At 42.1% G+C, this 23,537-nt stretch overlaps 2 protein-coding genes across 5 annotated transcripts; both read right to left on the bottom strand.

Moving 5' to 3' along the window:
* Nucleotides 1-1,375: 1,375 nt before the first annotated feature.
* LOC111972140 (AN1-type zinc finger protein 5) lies at nucleotides 1,376-9,484 on the bottom strand. 2 transcript variants are annotated; one of them, XM_023999012.2, is made up of 6 exons: nucleotides 9,360-9,484; nucleotides 7,695-7,904; nucleotides 7,295-7,409; nucleotides 6,982-7,103; nucleotides 6,674-6,781; nucleotides 1,376-5,025 (listed from the first exon to the last, which is right to left on the bottom strand). In XM_023999012.2, the coding sequence occupies exons 2-6, from the start codon at nucleotides 7,843-7,845 to the stop codon at nucleotides 4,877-4,879; spliced, it is 645 nt and encodes a 214-aa protein (XP_023854780.1). In that variant the 5' UTR covers nucleotides 7,846-7,904; nucleotides 9,360-9,484; the 3' UTR covers nucleotides 1,376-4,876. The 2 variants fall into 2 exon arrangements, with proteins under 2 accessions (XP_023854780.1, XP_023854779.1); XM_023999011.2 differs by having other exon boundaries at nucleotides 7,686-7,904; nucleotides 9,360-9,482.
* A 344-nt stretch (nucleotides 9,485-9,828) lies between these two features.
* Nucleotides 9,829-23,123, bottom strand: LOC111972138 (perilipin-3). 3 transcript variants are annotated; one of them, XM_023999009.2, is made up of 8 exons: nucleotides 22,942-23,123; nucleotides 13,256-13,350; nucleotides 12,757-12,952; nucleotides 12,575-12,654; nucleotides 11,598-11,949; nucleotides 11,014-11,375; nucleotides 10,687-10,902; nucleotides 9,829-10,502 (listed from the first exon to the last, which is right to left on the bottom strand). In XM_023999009.2, exons 2-8 carry the CDS (start codon nucleotides 13,325-13,327, stop codon nucleotides 10,365-10,367), a joined length of 1,416 nt encoding a protein of 471 aa, XP_023854777.1. In that variant the 5' UTR covers nucleotides 13,328-13,350; nucleotides 22,942-23,123; the 3' UTR covers nucleotides 9,829-10,364. The 3 variants fall into 3 exon arrangements, with proteins under 3 accessions (XP_023854777.1, XP_023854776.1, XP_023854778.1); XM_023999008.2 differs by having other exon boundaries at nucleotides 22,947-23,046; XM_023999010.2 differs by having other exon boundaries at nucleotides 9,961-10,502; nucleotides 10,687-10,898.
* Nucleotides 23,124-23,537: the final 414 nt, after the last annotated feature.

Genomic DNA, 23,537 nt, shown 5'->3' with positions numbered 1-23,537 from the left:
ATTAATTCTTAGGGGCATTGTATAAAGTGTCGGAAATATTCCACAGGGATGTTGGTCCATGCTGACGCAATGGCATCACACAGTTGCTGCAGATTGGACGGCAGTACATTCATGCTGTAAACAGCCCGTTCCATCTCATCCCAAAGATGCTGTATTGGGTTGAGGTCTAGGGACTGCGCAGGCCACTCAAGTGAACTGAACTCGCTGTCATGTTCCAGGCAATGTTATTCCACTCTTCAATTTTCCAGTGCTGTTGATCACGTGCCCACTGAAGTTGCTTCTTGTTTTTAGCTGATAGGAGTAGAACCCAGCGTGGTCATCTGCTGCAGTAGCCCATCCGCGACATGGATCAATGAGTTGTGCATTCCGAGATGTCGTTCTGCATACCACTGCGCCGTTATTTGTCTGTTGTGGCCTGCCTGTTAGCTTGCATGATTCTTGCTATTCGCCTTTGACCTCTCATCTCTCACACACAGGACTGCCACTGACTGGATGTTTTTTGTTTGTCGCACCATTCTCGTAAACCCTAGACACTGTCCTGTGTGAAAAACGCAGGAGGGCAGCCGTTTCTGAGATACTGTATCCGGCGCACCTGGCACCAACGATCATACCACACTCAAAGTTGCTTAGGTTACTCGATTCACCCATTCAACAAACGGTAACTGAATGCCTCAATGCCTGTCTGCTTTATATAACAAGATACGTGACTCACTGTCTGTAGAAGTGATCAATTTTTGTGAACGGGGTGGTGTACCAAATAAACTGACCGGAGTGTGTGTAGTAAACAACTTAATCAACACATTTAAAATAGTTGAAAGGTGAGGTATACCATCATCATTAAGTGTGGAGTGTTCCATTTCCAAAACAGAAGTCACATCTGAGGTAGATTGACACCTACTTTGTTGCTCAAATCCAACCAAGAGTAGTGAATGGCTGCTGATGTGGAAGTGGGCAGGGCTCTGTGGCATGGGTATACACAGCTACTGCACACATGGACATGGCTGCCTCAGTCTAGGTGTGTTACACACAGCGGGATATGTCGGCCCTCATGGTAAATTCTAGTTAGAGCCAGCATCCATTCCAGTTGAACATTTGGTGACATTGTGGACACCCATTTGTCTCTTAAGCGGTTTGCCGAGTCAGAGAAACACATCAGTACAAAGCATTGTGTAAATGTACAGCTGTACAACAATAGGCTACTGCAATATTAAGTGTTGTCCATTGAATGTACTCCAGGTGTTGGGAGGCTGTGATGGAATGTTAGGCTTTTTATAGGATAAACCAGTCTCAAGAGGAAAGTCTGAACTCATGAACCCTTCTTTACCATATCTGTCCTGCTTACCCTCAGCTGTACAAATAAATACAAAAGACAGTGTAAATTTAAAATAAACTTTGATTTTATTGTTTTATACTTACTCATCATACAACCCTACATTTGTAAAGAAAAAAACCAAAAAGATATCTGGTGTTGTTTCTGGGGGACTGGTGTGCACCAGTCCAAAGGACTTGACTGCACTTTTGTAATTTCCTGCAGGAGAGATCTACAATTTGTAACATTCTGGAACTCAATTATTGTCTGTTCCATCATTTCTCATCAGTGGAATGAGTCAAGCACTTCACTGTATTTTATGGGAACTCAGTTCTGCTGCAACACATTGAGAGAATATTGCCAGATTTGGTCACCCATTAGCTGGTTACTCATCACAGATCAAAAGCTTTTGTAGTAATGGCCGCAAGAGGAGTACAATGATTATGTTAAAGTGTGCTAAAGACAAACTTGACATCAACATTGTAAAAGTGCAACAGATTGAAATTGCAGTGGATGTTTTCGTAACATCAAATCACTGATTCTGATCCGGTTTAGTTGATCCATTTACATACAATTGCAGTGAATCAACAGATCTTATTAAGCCTAAAACATAAGCTCAGTGGGCCCCACAAGGGAGGCTCAGTGTGGTCAATTCCAGAGACAAAAATAGCTTGATAAGCATGACCCCATCAACCCGTTGGTAACATTCAAACTGCTCACCTTTTTAAATGCTGGGATAGTCTGAGCAGTCAAGGGAACTATCAACCTGCAACACATCACAATTGCAAAGACGACAGTCAGCCAAAATGAAGGACAACCCGACACTGTTCCCTTGCCCTAGAACAGAGTACACTCATCAGGTACACGAGGCCACGCATCTCTGCCCCATTTTAAAAAGTCAGTTTAGTGCATACTCTTAAAACCGAAACATCACCATGGGGAATAAACCAACAGCAAGGAAGGTTTTTCAACTCAGACAGCCTAGCCTTAGCTCATCATACACACTTCTTCTCAGGCCCTCTTCTTACATGGTATCAAAGGCACCGCACCATCTCCACTCAGATACTTTAAAACAGTGTGAACCCTAAGATCCATGAGTGTCTGAATACAAATGATAAACCAGAGGACTCATCTCGTAACAGGGGCTTTGCGCTCCGGGCTAGGCTCAGGGACAGGCTGTCTTGGTGTCTGCATGCCAAGGCCCTAAGCCACTGCTGCCCGCCCTTCACTAAGACATTCTTTAACTTGTAATACTACCCAGGCTAACGCGCCAATCACAGGTCTGACTAAATTAAGTCTAGGTTATTCCCTGTTTATATAAAGAGATCTCATTCAGTTCAGACTTTCTCCTTGTTGTTTTGCCAGGTGTTACACTTGCTGTTTTTCAGTATCTGCTTTTTCCACACAATATTTTTCAATGACATCTGCTATGTTATGAAAAAGCATGAATTGTAAATCAATGTTTGATACACCTTTGATTCAACAATGCAAAACTGCCACAAATAGTTTTGAAATGAACTAGTGTGACCAATCCTGAAAACAACCACAGGGACACCAAGGCCCTTGCTGAGGAGTGAGCCAGTTAGTAGCAGTACTTTGGACATAGAAGGGATGTGTTTGACTGTAGAGTTGAGTCACTGAATCTCAGGGCAGTCAGGAGGAACTGGAAAGCAATCTAGCATGACACTGTCAAAGATAAATATGTCATCCAGGGTGATTTTAGCCCTTTGACTAAATTCTACACCCTGTTTGAAGACACAGGAATTACCTGTGGGTGAAACAAAATAAAAGGAAAACCAAGCAGTGCCACTGCACTTCTTTTAGGGTAGTTATGAAAAGCACTGTTATTCACACATACTAATATTTTGATATTTTTCTCCTCCCCTATTATCTGGCGACATTCTACATAAGATTATACTACATGAATAGTAGTCACATGGTATTTACAATTGAAAACACAGTAGAGTCCCATTAACTAGAACTTCAGCCAGTCAAGGTTCCAGTAACGCGTTGCATTGTGCTAATGCTGTGTCTTAACATTCTTGCTCGTTTTTCTGTTTATTATAAACAGTTATTCATCTGACTGCACATGCATGCACATTTTGATCTTTCGGAAGTAGCTAGCTAGAAGCGTCTTCGAAAAAGGACTCATTTGGGAGGACATTATAAAGCACGCCACTGTCATTCTGAAGTAATTCACTTCAGCTGAGAATAGAGGTGTGTCACTATGGAGATTAATTGCCAACCAGTTCAGTTATCATTCAGCATATGTCAGTGGTATGATGGTGGTTAAGGACAAGGAGGCTTAAAGTGTAAACTATATGGAACAGAAGCAGGTGTTCAAGGAGAACACTACATTATGTCCTGCCTGCATGGGAAGAATATGCTTTATTCTCTGTAGCCAACCTGCAGAGATCCAACTAAACTATAAAGACCCAGAGGCTGAAGAAAACAGAGTAGGTTAATTTGCACATTCAATGTTTTGTGCTCTGCAGTTGAGACTATTTGTTGTGTTTTGATTCCAAAATAATGGACCTTTTATGTCCACTCTACTCCATCACATATCAGAACTTGTATTTTCAAATGGTTACATAATCAGATGGAAATGCTTAAATAGAATTGAAAGGTTAAGTACAAATCAAATGATTTGCGGACACATGCTGCCAATCCTCCAGTACAAACCAACCAAATGATTTAAAAAATAAATAGAATGCAATCACACAATTCAAGCTAACTACAATATATTAATATAGATCTTCTGATGTCATTCGCTCATTAAAACAAAAAAGGAAAAATAACAGAACTCAATCACTCAGTTATGTCAAGGCTATCTCGATAACCCCACCCCACCCCACCCCAGCCCTGCCCCACCCCCTCCAATAACTAACTGTTCATGCACCCAACATCAGTATGAGAAGTCAATATATCGAAGAGAAAACATTCTTGAATGCAGAGACTTGGGAGTTTGACATGTTGTGAACTAATCACCCAGAGGGAAACATTAAAATAAAACAAAAGGCCAATTTGACAGAAACTAGACAATGGTTTTTCTTTGGGAGTAAATGAATGTGAAGTCTTCAAAAGATCTTGCTGATACACACAGAAACTCCCAGTATGGATCTTAACTTGACCTCCCAATGTCCTTATCCGAGCTGTGGCATGCTCTTAAACAGGTTACTTCTGTCTCATTTGAATTACCTCGCAGGGATAATATAAAAATAAGTCCCCCCAAGTTAACAATAAAAAGGGTAAAAATGTAATGCCTTCCCTCCCCACAGCAGACAAATGCCCACCTAACCCTACTGCACTCTCCCTGACTCTCAAGCAAGCTACACACACACACACACCATCTCCCCACATGGGAATTCACACACGCATTCACACTCCAGCAGTCACTCTAGGAGAGAGAGAGGGAGATACCAATAAAAGGAGTGGCTGGACAGGGGCTATGACGCTGCCACCCCACCCACCTTATCCTACCATGAACAAATGAAGCCATTTTATCTGGTATTATTCCATGCCGCCATTGTTCCAAATTTTCACGTCAGAGACTTTTCTACTTAGTCCTCATAACTTCTGGATCTTCTCAGCCACCACGATGGGGTTCTCCTTGCGTATGCGGGCTGCGGCGGCGCCTCGGTAGTCGTAAGGACAGTTATGTTTGTCAGAGTAGCGGTGAATGGCGCAGAACAGGTTACCACAGCGACAGTCGAAGCCTAGAGAGTGAAGAGATGGACAAAGTTAACATCCAACCCTATCTACGTCTCAGTCTCCAAGGTCAGTTCCAACCAACTGTACCAAGATGAAAACCTGAGATGTGTAGTAACAGTGTGCTTTCTTAGAGGGTGGTGAGCACAAGGCTCTTCCAAGAGATTGTTGTATAGCAGTCCAACACCACGGTAGAGTGCAAGCCAACAGTACACTGTGAAATGCAGTGGACCGTGAAATGCACCACTAACCTGCAGTATGTTGCTCTCTACACAAACAGCAATGTGATAGGTGGACTACTTTCATACAAGTTGTAGTCTACGTTTGGAATAGGAACTATTAAATAAACGAGCAAATATAAAAAAAAATACCAAAGATTTAGTTTAAAAAAACAGCCAGTAAGGACAATGGCATCGTGTTAACATTCAGTCTTGAGGTCTCTGTGCTATTTTTGCACTGTGTGTGATAAATATGATGTTCTGACGTTCAAATAGGCGGATCAATCATGTCTATTGAAAATTAGATATAATTTAGTTTGTGTAGCAGATGTTTTAATTTCTTTGAAAAAAATAAAATAAACATACCATTGAAAAAGCATCAAATCAACACTGTATGAGAGCAGTAACATCAGAGTCAGTTAAAAAAGAAGAAGATGTATCTGAACTAACTAATTAGCCCTGCATGCTTCCATTTCCCCAGGGGTAAAGATTCTAGACAATCTCAAACACCTAAAAGCTAACTCAGAAAATAAGTCCTTTGCACTCGAGCTCAATGCCCCATAAACCATTTGAACTCAGCAGCCACCTGCCATGTGTGTGCTGTGCGCCCTGAAACCTTCTGTAAGGTGTTCACCCACTACCCACTGGTTGAAAACACACTTTGGTCATGAAATTTCACTTCCTTATGTTATAAAATACATTTTACCAGAACAAATATGATTCTTCATGTCCTGAATCATTCAGTGGGGTCTTTCTCTAACATGGTATTAACATTATATCCTAAAAGTCAGCTTTTGTAACCTAATACATCCGGTAATAAGCACCAATCTCTGTTGACAAAGCAGTGACGCTTTCTCACAGCAACTTGAGGATTTTACATGTTCTGGTAGTCATCTGCAAAGTAGTTTCCGCGGGTTGCAAAAAGCGAAATTAAATGTAAAATGCTTAAAAAATACAACGCTTGCAGTACGGCTCAGTGTACCGTTGACATTTCAAAGATACATGTTTGTGTGAAAAATCTTTAAATAACGAAAATTTCACATTAATATGACAAGTGTATATTATAATATGAAAATACTACATGTCATGTCTCAAAATCAATATCTATCTTACCTCTATATTGTTTTATGCCCTACGGATTCGAGAAGAAAGATGAGTTCAACAGTGAGCCATTCAGTTAGACTTAATTCTCACACAGCATCCAGCCTAGCTGATGCAAAAATATTTTCCTGTTATTTTACCACTTTTTTCTCTAATTTAGGGTCCCTAATTTCAGCTATCCTACAAGGGTAAATACTCCAATAACTTTTGAATGGATTGTGAGAGACAAGGTTTGGACCATTGGTTTTCTTAGAGGAGTATCTACACAATTACCATATTATTTTACCCATTGGTCAAAAGATGCGTTTCTGATTGGACAGCCTATCTTCCGTCTTACCCGTCAGGCCCACTTTCTTCCGGCAGGTGAAGCATCGGTTCTTCTTCTTATTTTTGTCAGGGGTCTGATCACCATCAGACGAGGCCTGGGCTGCCTCCCCCACTGGCCCTGTTAAAATACAACATCTAATTGAACCTCACAAACAGAGCTACCCATATATTACTGTTGAAGTGTACCCTCGGGTGGCTGCAACGTAGTTATGTATTACAAGACAAGACAGGAGCCATGCCATATACTGCTGATGACTGCTACTGGAAAAGAGTTTGGAAACCAAGAAAGTCTCAAGCTTTTCCCCCTGTTGTTCTAACCAGTGTTTTTGGATGTCCCCTCGTCCTCTTCCTCATCAGCCCGGTCTGAGTCAGTGGCTCCAGTATCCTGGGAGATACTCATGGCTGTCATCTGCTGGGTTACTGGGCTGGGGGAGTTGGGACTGGAGACACACATTCACACAGACCAATAATGAGGTGAACAACTGAAACCATAATCCAATCTACTATGGAACTCCAAAAAACAATGATGAACAAAAGCCTCTTGAGCAACAGCTTACTGTCAATGTAATGGATTCCATTTAGCAGTCTGTGTGTTTGTTTGCAGAGACAAGCTGATTTTATGTCAGCATACCTGGATGTCCTTTCCTCGGGCGGAGTGAAACCTTCCGTGCTGGGTTCCGACGTTGTGCTTTCCACTGACACACCAGCTGCTCCCGGGGACCCCACTGGCGATGAAGCTGCCGAGCCTGTGGGTAAACCACACATTTATATAGGACACAACTGAACACCCTCCCCCCCAGTTGTTAACCATGAATGAATTGTACCTATATTGAATCATATGCCACATGCTATTGACTACCTACATGGCTCCAATTTAAAAAAAAAAGTGTTGTGTTTCACGAACTGATAAATCACTCTCTTGCTTTATAATGCCAAGGTTTTAGCAGCGATTGCTACCTCATTCTCCAGCCCCTTTTAGCAACCCACCACCCTCCTTTTGTATCCCTCTCCCATCTTCCTACCTTTCTCACCTGGGGGGCTGGAACGGCCCCCTCCCTGTTGTCTCTGTAGGTGTTCCTTGTAGCAGACCGAGCACATACCGTTGGTGCGGGGATTACCATAGAAACCACAGCCCATAGTGCAAAGCATTGGAACCTGCGTCTGATTGGTCTCCTGAGCCATGCTCTCTGATAAAGGGAGGGAGGGAGGGAGGGGGGGGGGGGGTAAGGGAGAGGATATTCCTGAAAATAGGGTTGAAGAGTTAGTCAAACTCACGGCCATTGTTTACATGAACATTTCTATAAAAAGGCTAAAAGAGCTTGGAGACCAGCATTGGAGCAGGAGAGCAATTCTGAAAGTGTTAGTGGTTTTGCTAGGAGTAAGTGTGAATGATTGATTATTGGTTTAGTGTATTAGAGATGATCCTGACAGATCTAATCTGTATGGTACTGGTGATGAGTGATCTATTTTGTTAGATACAATACAAATACTGTTTATTGTTACTAACATGGAGGCTACCCAATCCAGAGGCTATGCTTTATTCTGTTAAATTAGGCTTAGAATTTTACACCCGTATCTTTCAAACCACAAAAACAACTTGTTTACTTCATTTGAATGGTCAGATAACACTGACAGTAGAAACACAAGCAGTTACAAATCACAATACTCTATTACACATACACCTGGCTGGAAGTAAAACTGAGATATTCCGTGTGGTAGAGCATGGCGCTTGCAACGTCAGGGTTGTGGGCTCGATTCCCACGGGGGACCAGTACGAAAAAATATGAAAATGTATGCACTCACTAATCTGGATAAGAGCGTCTGCTAAATGACTAAACATGTTAAATATCATCAGTCACCATGACAATACATATGGGGTCATTTTCCATGAACGCTTTGGTACTCCTTGTTTTACAGCATGGATAACAGACCAACAACAAAAGACACATCGCAAACTGTCTGACAGTGCCTGTGTCACAAACAAAAGCTTGCTAGCTCTAGTGTGTACCGAAAACAAGTGTTTGTGCCTCGATAAACCAAGAAATACTAACTCTGCCAAGGCTGCCAGGATAGCCTAAATTCAATTACAGCGCAAGCATCATAGCTACATGTTTTGGTCGGTTCAAGCAAACTTGAAATCAAAGAACAAAACACTAAAATGATGGCATTCCCTTGTCATAGACTGACAATAATTGGCAAACTAGCTGTCTGGTTAACTAGTTAAATTAGTAACTAACGTTACTGCTGATCATCAACTCAGGTCTTGTTTGTCCGCAGTCGAAAACAATTGCGTCCTCGCTCAAAAGCAAATAGCGTTAGGCTAAGAGACTGGCTTATTTAGTTAGCTACAGTAATATTTAGCTAGCTAATTCATTGAAAACAAGGACCAGCGGCGACGTCATATTTTTCATGTCCTGAATGTAAAGATGCACTAGTTTATCTGGGTAATGATATTTATTAGTCAGACGAATTACATTGAATATGTAACACGACTTTGTTTTCACACAAGTGTCTAAACGAACGTTAATATGTACTGCCAGCTACAACTGCTATCTGGCTAACGTTACTATAACTAGCTAGCATGAAGCGCTAACGGTACGCTAGCTTGTAGTCAGCGGGAACGGATCTGACCGGATTTAATAGGTTTACATTAGCGAAACCGTTTCTTGTTTGTTATTATTAAAGCAACCCAGTACCTGAAATACGAAGTGATGAGCGGTGTTGACGACCTTAGTCTCCAGAAATGTACAAGTAATCGGTCCCTTCTGTGCGCGCGGCCTCCTAACCAGCGCTAGCTCCCGACATTCGAAACCACCGTGACGTAATTCTAAGCAACAATTCATTATTTTCTCACCATGCATAATATCCCCATTTCATTTGCCAATAGCATCGTAGAAACGCGGTGATATAATTATATAAAAAAATGCTTGCTAATGAGTCAATATCAGCTCCCTACTACAGGTTCTTGGAAAACATGTTTGTGTGTTAATTGGAAAAATAAAAAAAGAACAGCAAAGTACTTCGACTGGAGACAACATAACCAATTCTAAATACAGTATTCACTAGGCAGTACCAACTAACAATGAGTGAAAGATGCAGGTGAATGAAATCCTGTATTATATAAAAAGCTGAAATAGCAAATATAATGGACTACAAGCTCAGGAGGAGAGTCAACAATACTTTATTGACTGTATTAGCAATCAAGAACAACAGCATTACACCCTTCAGGAGCTTACACATACAGAGGAGCATAGAAATGTCACACCAACTTGTCATGACCCCTTTTCGTACATTTTTGAGGATTAATGATCAGTCACATGTGGGGTTTATAAAGCATTTCGTACAGTTAGTGTTACAGAAAAATACAATTAGTTTGTTTTAAATGGTTCCTTAACATTCACAGATTGGAGTGTGATTTACAGCACAAACATGGCCATTTTAGTAGTCATCCCCTTCTGGAGAATATACAAAACAGTATTGTGATTTCCATATGCATGTACCATGTTATCATCAGCATTGGTTTATACTCACAAGTGTGTGTGCAGTAAGTGCGTAGAAAGTGCATAATTTACTGCACTGTACAAAACAATGCACACACCATGTCAGCAACATGTTAATCTAAGGCCTCGGTCACTGAAAGCAGATGAAGTGCAAGCCTTTTTGAAGTAATCTACTCCAACCTGTCGGTCCTCAAACCAAGCCTAGGTCGGAGGGCCTTTATCCACAGCCTGCCTGTCCTCCCCCTTCTCAGTGAGCTGGGGTGCAAAAGGTCCCACCAGCCAGTTGAGAGGAGTGTTATTGAGCAGATACTCCATTACGCCATCCAGAGAATGTCGCACCTGCAAAAATGTGTCAATCAACATAAATAACCTCAGAGTGATTCATAATTTTCTGTTATGATGATGTACATGCAATGTGTTGGTTGAAATATTAAGACTATGAATAAATAATGAGAAACCAGTAGCTGGTGTATTCATAATGAATACACACAGGACAAATGGAGCAACAGAGAGTTTGGTATACCTGTGTTAGATGATAACGGGTCTGCTCCAGGAGGTGGGGTGTGAGGGTGCTAGTGTTGCCCAGAGAGGAGTGCAGTTCTTCAGCTGCTTTCTGTGCATTTGCCAGCTGGTCCTGGACCGCACTGGGCAGGCCCTGGACGCTGGACACCACACCAGAGCAGGCAGACCGCAACTGGTCACTGAGACCACGCACCATCGAGAGTGTTCGCCACTCTAACTGCAACACAAACAATGGCATTTGGTTAACTAGACAGTGTTTATTAAGTTCCCCAAGTACATTCATTCCCATGACTACTTTGTCAAAACAGACTAATTTGAGACTCCCTACCGCAGTCTGGTCTTTGGGACCATCCACCTTCCCGCCATCTACTTGTCCATCTTTAAGCTGTTTCTCCTGCCACTCCTTCCAGCGCTGCAGCAGCTGCTCTGGTGCCCCTCCCAGCTGTTGGTTGGTAGCAGCCAGGGTGGAGCGGGCGTTCTCCAGCAGGTCCAAGGTGCTGGTGATCTGGGTTATGGTGGCATATGTGGTGTCTCTGGCATACCGGGCTCTCACCAGGGACTGCTCCAGGGCCCGCTCCTGCACCTTGGAGGATAGCTTGCCCAGACGGATAAAGTAGCTGGGGCTAGAGGGGCTAGAGCCCACCACTGGTGCAGTAGCCACCTCGGCTGTTGCAGGCTCGGCCAAAGCAGCTGAACAGGGAAAAAATGAAGATGATCTATAAAGGATAATTCAGTCTGAGATCAGAGCTACTGATTTTAGTGCCACCCTGTCTACATACACATAAATTAAATGATCACACCATCTTGCAGCTCTAGACCTGACTCAGCAGCACCCACACCAGGGATTGGTTCAAATCCATTTCAGTACAGTCCATTCAGTGGTTACTAGTTCATTTTCTCATTCATACTGACCCAGCTCTCTGTCGCTGAGAGGCAGGATCTGGTCCACCAAGTTCTCAGAGTGGCTGAGGGCCAGGCCCACCCCACTGCTGACCATCTGGCCCACACCAGTCCCCATGAATGAGCTGAACCATCCACTGGCTGCTGCTTGGGTCATCTCCACACCCCCAAACACTGCAGCCATCATAGCCCCAGTCATGGTCTCCTTGGCCCCAGCCATGGTTTCCTTGGCCCCGGTCACAGCCCCAGTTATCGACTCCTTTGCCCCCAATACAGCCCCAGTCATGGTGTCCTTGGCTCCAGCCATGGCCTCCTTTGCCCCGCTCACAGACTGGTACATCATGCCCACTGTGTCTGAAACCAGCTGTGGGAAAGAAAATATACAGCTCATTAAAAAGCTGTTATAAATATACAAGGTATTATATATCTGCAGGAGCAACGGTGACAACCATGGGAAGCCTCAACCATGGCCAGCCTAGACAACATCTGGAAACAACGCACTCTCTGTAAAAAAATAAAAAATAAAAACTGGACCTCACATGTCGTCTGGACGCCTTTTACTGCAAATGCCTCTGGCATCACTGGGCATCACATGGTGCGACCACATCCCGAACCACAATACAGCGAAAGACGGACCAACCCTGTCTCCTCCCTGATCAGTGCCTCCTGACTCAGACTATTTGGTGACTTGGCCTGATCAAACCCACCTCTAGAGCCCACCCTCATCCTCAAGGAGCCTTCCCCCAACTGGACACGCCCAAGAGGACGACCTACTCAACCTGAGACAAAAAACCACATCAACCTGGGACCTGACCCAGAATAGGACAGCGTGGAGATCCATATGTTGAGGCGCTATGCTCCAAGCGAAGATTAGTGACTGATGGATGAGATATCAAGTAGTTTACCTGTCTTTTCTTTGGGACTTTAGTCAAATTGGATGCATGAGGAAGCATTGTTGACTAGTCAACATTAGATTTGGAAAGTCTCACCTTGTCAGCTGGCTGCTGGAGGATTTGCAGTTTTTCCACCTTGTCCAGTCCCATCATGGCATATTGATTCACCACAGAAACTGCAACAAATTATGAATCAATTCCTAACAAAAAGCGATCCACTAAAATAAAATAATTTAAAAAATGATGTCTGTCTGTGGTCACTATGCATTAGAACTCACTCTGTGGCTCCAGTCTGTCCAGGAGTGGCTTGGAGCCGGTGGTGGCGGCTGCCCCCAGGGTGCGCACCCCGCTCTCGGCAGCATCCATTACCCCCTTTAGAAGGGGAACGCTGTCCTTAGTGCTGCTGTAGGCGTTGGACACTACGCCACACGCAGAGCTCACCAGGGGGATGCTACCCACACGGGACACAACACTCTGGGAACAAAACACACAATGCTTATAATTTAGCAAGGTTTAAGAGAGAAGAAACAGCCATTGTGCTGCCAATTTCATATTGCATATTTTGTTTGCTTTGTACTGATAACTCAACTCTGCACACAGTTTTTGTGTGTGCATATTACAATTGAGGAGTGCTTGCATATTTCCAATGAATCAACTTTGAGTGCCTATTCTCTGTGAAATATTGAATGCTGGTTTCAAAGTTATCCGTGTACCAGACCCTTCATGAGAGCTGTGTGTTGTAGAGTAAACTACTGTCCCAGTGATGGTGCTCCTCACCTGCTGATCTCCATTAGCTGGCTGGGCTATAGCTGCTGCACTGGGCTCATCAGTCTTCTCGCTGTCTGCCATTGTGCAGGATTTTTCTTTAATTTCTGACATGAAATGACTTGGTTAATGAGACAGACATTTTACTTGCTTCAGAAGACAGAAATGTATTATCCAGCTAAACAACAGCGATGGGATTCATCATTACCCATCTGTTAGAGGACAACCCAGGCATGTTTGCTTCATTTGTCAAACAACAGGATACAGCCAAGATGGAAATGGATAGGGCAGAAATGTAGAATTATTCACATCACTGGACAGAAGTTGAACTGCGCAAGGATGACTGAAGTCTTGTGGTTTCCAATTATGTCTCCCACAGCCAAAATATTAATATCATTATGATGGAGGCAGATACAGTAATTGTTTATATTACAAACAAACAGTATAGCTCCTCTGCTACAGGTCTATCTGGGCCAATCTCACTGCAGACCAAAGTAATGTAGGCCTTCATTGGGATGTTTGCTGTTATAATAAAGATGTTGCAGTTTGATCATGTGCTTTTTATATTTTACCTGGACAATTTTGGCAACATTTTTATTTGATGACATCACAATTGAACATGAAAATCCTGCAGAACTTTGTTCATAATGTCATGGTGATTCTGAATGTGTTTGTTATTCAATTGGATGATAACATTTGAACATAGCAACTTTGGTAGAATGTTTGGGCCAAGAATGTGCCAAAGTTGATCCTGAATTCAGTTTTGGTGGCATCAAATTTAAGGCCATTTGAGACCAAGCTGTCTGTACAAAAATGTGCCTTTTAATTATTATTATTTTTTAATTCAGGAAGTTGATCAGTCTGTACCATTGATGGAACAGGTACATCTTTCTGCAAGACCAACTATTTTCATCTATAGCGGTAAGAACATTTTATTCCTCTGCAGAGGACAGGCCTATAGCTTATTTTTGTGTACTGCTCAATATTCCATGTCCAAAAAGGCACAGATGTAGGATCTCAATTTGGTCACTTTGTTGCTGAGAATTTTTCTGCACAGCAAATGCAAACTTGTAGTCTATTCGAGGTTTAAAAAGGCTTCTAAAGTTTGTAATCTCCACTTTAAAAATGTCAGACTTAATTTGCCCCAGGGTTGTAATACGAGTCCGGTCTCGAGACCACATATTGAGCATATCGGTCTGTCATTTCTTACCAAGACCAGCGGAGTAAAAAAATAATAATTATCAGCTTCCATTCAGTCAGCGGATAAAACCGATTCCCCAGGCCAAATATATACACTCCTTTCTTGAAACATTAATATTGTATCGCCTATTGAAACCTGAGATTCCTACTTTACTCGTAACATTACTGTCCTTTACTTTTGTTGAAAGATATCCTCAAACTTTGTCTGAATTTAATTGACTTGTTGGTAGGGAAGAGTGGGGGAAATTTGCACGCTCACTATTAGTAAGGGGAGACAGGGGGAAATTGTAACAGTATTTATATCTGTTATAGACATGTTTGCGCAGTGTCGAGCCTATTGGGCCATCAGTGTGTGACATGCTCGTGATGCTGAAAGGACAGCAAGCGTAATACCAGCGCACTCATGTAGGTTGGAGTGCACTTTTTGTAAAACACAAAGGGCCAGTGGTGTAGTAGAGGCTATACGCAGATATACGCCGTATACACACTTTGTTTTTCAGTGGGCATTGCCTATACTCACTTCTTAATCCCTACTGTTTGCGTATCAAATTAGTGTAGTGGAGGTATACGACTTATTATTTATTAAGGATCCCCTTCCTTGTTTCCAGCAACACCAAGGCAGTTATATACACAATTTAAAATATAACGTTACATTTCATAACACCTTACCCAATAGATTTAGTGTGTTCCCTCAAGCCACTACTCCACTATCACATATTTACAATACAACATCAACGTGTGTGTAGTGATGGATTCTGGGTTCTAACTTCTAAACTTGAAATAATTATCAGGTATTCTATTGAAATATTGAGTACTATGGTTTAGAGGGTTTACACCAGAAGTTAATGGTTATCTGTAGGAGGAAGGTATATGATGGGTGCAATTAAGCTTGGAATGTACTGAGTGTAGGGAAAACGATCATACGTGGCAGGCATTGATAAGGGGAGAGAGTCTTGGATTAGTGATGAAGGGGGTCAAGGTCAGGTCAGGTCACTTTAAGGGAGAAGGAAAAGTTTATTGCCCGTATCACTTAGTTTCCTGCCTAGCAATAAAGATACAATGTTTAGCGAGAAGGAGGAGACTCCACCCAAAGTGGGGTACATATACCACCACTATAGTAAACATGTTTTTGTCGATTCAGCGGTTCGATCCTTTGGGAAGAATAAACTTGGTCTAAGCTTTCATAGTATCCGTCGAGTTCTTACTCTGATAATTAGAACCTAACAGTAGATTGAGTGTCTTATGTGTATATGTGTCTATGTCTCTTCACAGTCCCCGCTGTAGTACAATAGAGAAATCATGCACAAAGTAGCCTAAACAATTGCAAAGCACATGAAATATATGCATCTGCTTGCAGCACGAATAGCCTAGTTTCAGCAGCATATCATCTGCAGCCAGCATGAGTGCGCAGCTCTCAACTGGTTGTCGCATGGAGCAGCTCACAGAATGACATCGGTAGCCGGTAGGGTAGGAAAGACATTTCAACTTATATCTACCAGTAAATGCTAACTATGGCAACAATGGGTATGCAAACCAGGTATTGAAAAAGTTTCGTCCGTAGTCTTGGTTTGTAGGCTATTTGCGATGTGCAATTCAGTCATCATACACTGTTTGTATGAACATTTCTGAAGGCTTTCCCAAAAAACCTTCCCAATTAAATGTTGACCGCAATGCAGGCCTACCTGATAGACTGCTATAAATGCTGATTTGTATCAAATGGGGAGGGCATTTGTTTTGCTCAATTGAAATAAGGGACAACTAAAAACATCTTTATTTTTATTTTTCCCACACCTCAAATGGTCTCCTGATGTCGTTCAAGGACATCACATTTTTCTTTTAAAATGTTTTTTTAAAGTAGGATTTTGAGAGTGAAAATCAGAAAAATCTTTAGGAAAACTTAGTACGTCACACAGGGCACCTTTCCTTCACACAGGACCCTCTTCTCAAGGCACCACTTTATTGGGCCGATGGAAAGACAGCAGTCACATACAGCATGATGTTAAAGGATAAGCAGTCAATTCACTTAAACAAAATAAGCCAGTATGTCACAATCATAAGAATACAAAAAGATAACCATTAGACTAAGCATTTCCGAATTGCAATGTATAACTGTGACTTTCCATTGCAAAACACATTTCACGTTTAGCACAAAGTAACCAGTGATTTAAAGTTTAAATGCAAGAATGTTTTCACATAGTCCCTGTGCCCAAGAAAGCGAAGGTAACCTGCTCAAATGACTATCGCCCCGTAGCACTCACGTTGGTAGACATGAAGTGCTTTGAAGAGCTGGTCATGGCTCACATCAACACCATCATCCCGTAAACCCTAGACCCACTCCAATTCGCATACCGCCCCAAAAGATCCAGATGACGCAATCTCAATCGCACTCCACACTGCCCTTTCCCACCTGGACAAAAGGAACACCTATGTGAGAATGCTGTTCATTGACTACAGCTCAGCTTACAACACCATATTACCCACAAAGCTCATCACTGAGCTAAGGACCCTGGGACTAAACACCTCACTCCGCAACTTCCTGACGGGCTGCACCCAGGTGGTAAGGGTAGGCAACAACCCATCTGCCACGCTGATCCTCAACACGGGGGCCTCTCAGTGGTGCGTGCTTAGTCCCCTCCTGTACTCCCTGTTCACCCACGACGGTGTGGCCAAGCATGACTCCAACACCATCATTAAGTTTGCTGACCACACAACAGTGGTAGCCCTGATCACCGACAATGATGACACAGCCTATAGGTAAGAGGTCAGAAACCTGGCAATTTGGTGCCACGACAACAACCTCTCCCTCAATGAGAGCAAGACAAAGATGATGATTGTGTACTACAGGAAAAAGAGGTCCGAACAGGCCCCCATTCACGTTGACGGGCTGTAGTGGAGTGTGTCAAGTTCCTTGGTGTCCACATCACCAACAAACTATCATGGTCCAAACACACCAAGACAGTCGTGAAGAGGGCACGACAACACCTTTTCCCCCTCAGGAGACTGAAAAGATTTGGCTTGGGTCCTCAGATCTTCCAAAGGTTCTACAATTGCACCATCGAGAGCATCCTGACCGGTTGCATCACTGCCTGGTATATGGCAACTGCTCAGCCTCCGACCGTAAGGCGCTACAGAGGGTAGTGCATACGGCCCAGTACATCACTGGGGCCAAGCTTCCTGCCATCCAGAACCTATATACACTAGGCGGTGTCAGAGGAAGGACCAAGAAGTTGTCAAAGACTCCAGTCACCGAAGTCAGACTGTTCTCTCTGCTACCACACGGCAAGCGATACCGGAGCACCAGTCTAGGTCCAAAAGACTACATAACAGCTTCTACCGCCAAGCCATAAGACTACTGAACAATTGCTCAAATGGCCACCTTGACTATTTACATTGACACCCCCCCCCCATGAGTTTACACTGCTGCAACTCGCTGTGTATTATCTATGCATTACCCCTACCTACATGTACAAATTACCTAAATTTACCTCTACCCCCACACATTGACTCGGTACCAGTACCCCCTGTATATAGCCTCTGTATTGTTATTTTAGTGTTACTTTTTATTTTTTACTTCAGTTTATTTAGTAAATATTTTCTTAACTCTATTTCGTGAACTGCATTGTTGGTTAAGGGCTTGTAAGTAAGCATTTAACGTAAGGTTGTATTCAGCAGATGTGACAAATAACATTTGATTTGATTGATTTGACATAAGTTATTTTCAAAAGAGATGGCTAACAGGAAGTGTGCTGCAATAAATAAAAAAAACACAGTTCCACTTACCAGATGATGATCATTTGAAAGTTAACTTCTTGTTGAAAGTTATTCTTGAAAAGGGACAAGCTAACAAATTAGCAACAACATTTACTTTGATAACACCTGCTGCAGCCGCTGCAAAACTAGCCTACAACAAAAGCTAGCTAGCTGGACCGTGGGAAAACTACTGCTTGCTATTGCACAGTGGCCTGTTGGCCTTCGAGAATGCAGAAGTTCCCATAGGTTTTTGTAAAAGTGGTCCCACTTATTAGAAGTCAATGTGATTGGTTGACACCCCTAATATAGTTGAATGGCCGATGCCCTCTATCAAGCATCTGATGGCCTAGCCAATGGCTGACTTAGCTAGCTAGATTTATCTGCCTAGAGACCACCAAAGAAAAAATATTAAATCAGGATTTTTTCTCTTCATTGTTAACCCTTTCCTTTCTAACAAATTGAAGATATTAAAATCAGAACATCTTTGGGAAAAAAACATTTGTATTATTTTATAGATCCTTAACCTTTCTCTGAAAGCGTAGAAGTCCCTCATTGTTCCCCACTGTGTTCGGGTTAGTAATCATTTGTAGAGTGGCTCTATTTGCCTTCAGCATGCATTTTCTTCTCACCATTCTGAATGTCTAAAGAATCCATATGTTCTTCTGAATTATGAACACAGAAATACTGGACATTTTGAACTCTTATTATGGTGGCGATTTGACCAAATTACATTCATAGTCTTGAATTGGACTCGCATTTTTCTGGTCTCGGTCTTGACTTGGTCTCGGACCCCCTCTGGTCTTGGTCTTGACTCGGTCTCACTTTAGGTGGTCTCGAACACAACACTCATTTGCCCTAATGAAAGATGTATCAACACCTACAAAAAAATGCCCATTAATTATAATCCACATAATTTAAACTTCCTGTTGCTGCAGGATAATTCTTCTGCTGTAGCAAACTTGCTCAAATTAAGATCCTACATCTGTATGGTGATCTGCTGTTGTTTTGCCTTGTCTTTACTTTGGGTTATGGAATGTCAGAAGTCATTGATATGTCATTGAGGTGTAACTTATATACAGAGTAGAGGTCGACCGATTAATCAGAATGGCCGATTAATTAGGGCCGATTTCAAGTTTTCATAACAATCGGTAATCGCCATTTTTGGACACCGATTATGGCCGATTACATTGCGCTCCATGAGGAGACTGCGTGGCAGGCTGACTGCCTGTTATGCGGGTGCAGCAAGGAGCCAAGGTAAGGTGCTAGCTGGCATTAAACGTATCTTATAAAAAACAATCAATCTTAACATAATCACTAGTTAACTACACATGGTTGATGATATTACTAGTTTATCTAGCTTGTCCTGCGTTGCATATAATCGATGCGGTGCCTGTTAATTTATCATTGAATCACAGCCTACTTCGCCAAACGGGTGATTTAACAAGCGCATTCGCGAAAAAAGCACTGTTGTTGCACCAATGTGTACCTAACCATAAACATCAACGCCTTTCTTAAAATCAATACACAAGTATATATTTTTTAACTTGCATATTTAGTTAAAAGAAATTTATGTTAGCAGGCAATATTAACTAGGGAAATTGTGTCACTTCTCTTGCGTTCACTGAACGCAGAGTCAGGGTATATGCAGCAGTTTGGGCCGCCTGGCTTGTTGCGAACTAATTTGCCAGAATTGTACATAATTATGACATAACATTGAAGGTTGTGCAATGTAACAGCAATATTTAGACTTATGGATGCCACCCGTTAGATAAAATACGGAACGGTTCCGTATTTCACTGAAAGAATAAACGTTTTGTTTTCGAAATTATCGTTTCCAGATTTGACCATAATGACCTACGGCTCGTATTTCTGTGTGTTATTATATTATAATTAAGTCTATGATTTGATAGAGCAGTCTGACTGAGCAGTGGTAGGCAGCAGCAGGCTCGTAAGCATTCATTCAAACAGCACTTTACTGCGTTTGCCAGCAGCTCTTAGCCATAAACATGCTTGAAGCATTGCGGTTTATGACTTCAAGCCTATCAACTCCCGAGATTAGGCTTGCAATACTAAAGTACCTATTAGAACATCCAATAGTCAAAGGTATATGAAATACAAATGGTAGAGAGAGAAATAGTCCTATAATAACTACAACCTAAAACTTCTTACCTGGGAATATTGAAGACTCATGTTAAAAGGAACCACCAGCTTTCATATGTTCTCATGTTCTGAGCAAGGAACTTAAACGTTAGCTTTTTTACATGGCACATATTGCACTTTTACTTTCTTCTCCAACACTTTGTTTTTGCATTATTTAAACCAAATTGAACATGTTTCATTATTTATTTGAGACTAAATTGATTTTATTGATTTATTATATTAAGTTAAAATAAAAGTGTTCATTCAGTATTGTTGTAATTGTCATTATTACAAATATATATACATATAAAAAAAAAAAAAAAAAAATTTTTTTATTATTATTATTATTATTATTTTTTTTAAATCGGCCGATTAATCGGTATCGGCTTTTTTTGGTCCTCCAATAATCGGTATCGGCGTTGAAAAAATTATAATTGGTCGACCTCTAATACAGAGATGCCAAAATCTTTGGACGTCACTATATCCAATTGCCATAGAGACAGTGGACAAACAGTATTCTGTCACCAAAATCTTATCTTTTCAAAGCAACATCACAAAGCAATTTCAAATCCCTATTGATAGTTTTTATTACAACCGCAATATGGATGTGTAATTTTCATGTCAAACTGATACTGTAGCAGCACCCAGCCCCGTGGCTCTGGTCCCTGGCCCTGTTCAGCAGGCCTCACTGACCCTCACCTACGTGGGCACAGTCAACCTGCCACCCACCTCAGAGCAGGCTCCTAAAGTAAAGGTGGAGGAGACCCATATCAGATACGTGGACACCATGAAGGATCTTCCAGATTCCTCCTCTCTCATCAGCCATGAGAGCTCTATAAAGGGTCTGAAGGTACAGTCAGGGGCTCCTGGGAACCATAAACTTCCCTCAGGCTCCTGACCAGGCGTCACCCCCACAGCAGTCCAAGAACAGCCCTCTACTGTGCCTACTCCAGGCCGTTTCTGTCGCAGCTGAAGGAGGAAGTTGGGCACCCCCTGGGCTCATCCCCTTAGCAGGCCCCTCTCCTGCTGCTCTCCCCTTCGTTTATGGTCCATGGCAGGCACCTGTCTTCAGTCACCCAGCAGAGCGCTACAACCAGAAGAAGTACTGGCAGAGGTGCATGCAGTACTACCAGCATCTGTCTGATCAAGAGAGGTGGAACCAGGTCTGCTACTACATGGACCTGATGCGCAGAGCAGAGTTTGCCCATACGAGAGAGTTCTACATACACATACTGATGCAGCTGAGGAAGAGGAAGGCCCAGTCTGGACCCGACCATGCTGAGGGTGTGGACAGGGCAGCTGAGCATCCTACCAGCAGGCAGCTTATAAAAACCACTGAGGAGTTGGTCTGCCCTGATAACATCCTGAAGAGGCTTACTTCCATTCTATGAGTGATGGAGCTGGCCAAAAACATGGGCCTCCTGCCTGCCTCAGACTCCGAGGCATCCAAAACATGCTCCGATTGACTGATGTGATCGAACTGACTAGACTCCCATTGAACTGATTTCACATTTAACTGTGTTTCTTATATTCGTAATACTTGGTCAGTATTAATACCTATATTAAGCATCTAAACCGAAATTAGTAAAACTAATTGTCACTGTGTGTAGGCCTACTCTTCTCTCATTCTTAGTGAAGGTAACATGAATGGAGAGGAGACTAGTTTGGTATGATAATACAGTTAGGTGCTCCTGGGTCAAGGTCACGACTGAAGCTATAAACTACAGAACAAACATAGGTGGAAATACAACAGACAGACTAAATGTAGGCATACTTGTTTAAAACTGAAATGATCGACAGTGAGATCTTCACTTACACTGTGACACCACTGGAGCAAAGTCTGTGTCTCTCATATCTGATAACAAGCAACAGATAAAGAGAAATATAATACTAGAGCAATATATTTTAATAACTGTGACAAGCTTTGCAACTAACAATACCAAACAGTTGGAGGGGGGAATTGACATTATTTTGCATTGAAGGTCTACACCTTCGAACAACCACATCCTGGTGAGTGTTCAATCTACTATCAAAAAGCACTCTCTGTGACCCCTGCAGCTAGTAGGGCAGGCCTAAATGGCAAGCACGTTAGTATGCAAGCAGTGAAACACTGACTGATTGTATGAAGAAAGACTTGGGCCCCAGCCATAGCCCATATATATATATAAAGGTCCCAGGCATAGAAGTGAATGGTCCTAGCAGCCTACAACATTACGAGTCCAGATCTAGACTCATCATGTACAGTTATGAAAAATACTATTTTACCAAGAAGAAAATAATAAGAGGTCTGCACTGAGTGGCCATTTGCAAATTTGCTGCTGTTTTGAAAGATGGTTCAGCTGAACTTTCCCCCACAAGAGGAATTTTCCTAGTACTGTAATAATATTAACAGCGTCTTTGAGAAATAACTATTGAGTCGTGTAACTTGATTAACTTCTATCGAAATAGGCATCTACACAGGCACTTAGGCAGACATCTAATATTACACTAGAGTTTGTTAGTAAGCAAGCTAGTAGTCACGAAACGTGGCGATGTCTTCAAAGTACTACAATTGTCATGCTTTTTTAAATATATGTTTGTCGCTATAAGTTGTAATTGTATTTACTGACCTCACCGATCGTATGCTCCTGTCCTCCTTTTATCTGGCTGCGAAGTTAAGCCGAACTAGCTGTGTCCTGACCAAGCCCTCTTGACAGCACAATTGCAACACATGATGGCTTAGGAAAGGCAGGGTTGTCCAATTGTCCATGAAAGTTAACCAATCACAGTAAACTGAAACCAAGCTAGCTACAGTAGCCAATGAATGTTGTTTGCTTATATGAAGCAATGTAGGCTAACAATTACGATATCAATAGTTGTGCCTGTATGATGATGGTAATATATTTTTGAATATCCACAGCCATTTGTCTATAATGTCTGTGAATGTATATTTATGTAAGTGTTGTGTTCATGTCATAATTGATGAGGAGACTGTTTTAGCCTATTCCAATAATCATTTTGATTATAAATAGAGGGGGAACAGTTTTAGCTAACTGATAAAGTCTCTCCATCTCCAAGTACACAACCTGACATTGCATTAACAGATGAAGAAAAATGGCTCACAAAAGGGAGTTTCACGAGTTCAGCTTCTCACCATCTGAGGAACATGTCTGAAAGGGGTAATAGTCAGTGGCGTGTATTCATGGATGCCAAGGGAAGCCAGGCT

This window comes from Salvelinus sp. IW2-2015, linkage group LG13, assembly GCF_002910315.2.
Source record: "Salvelinus sp. IW2-2015 linkage group LG13, ASM291031v2, whole genome shotgun sequence".
NCBI lineage: Eukaryota > Metazoa > Chordata > Actinopteri > Salmoniformes > Salmonidae > Salvelinus > Salvelinus sp. IW2-2015.
The sequence above is the reverse complement of the archived record's forward strand: the minus strand, read 5'-3'. Positions and strand labels throughout refer to the sequence as shown.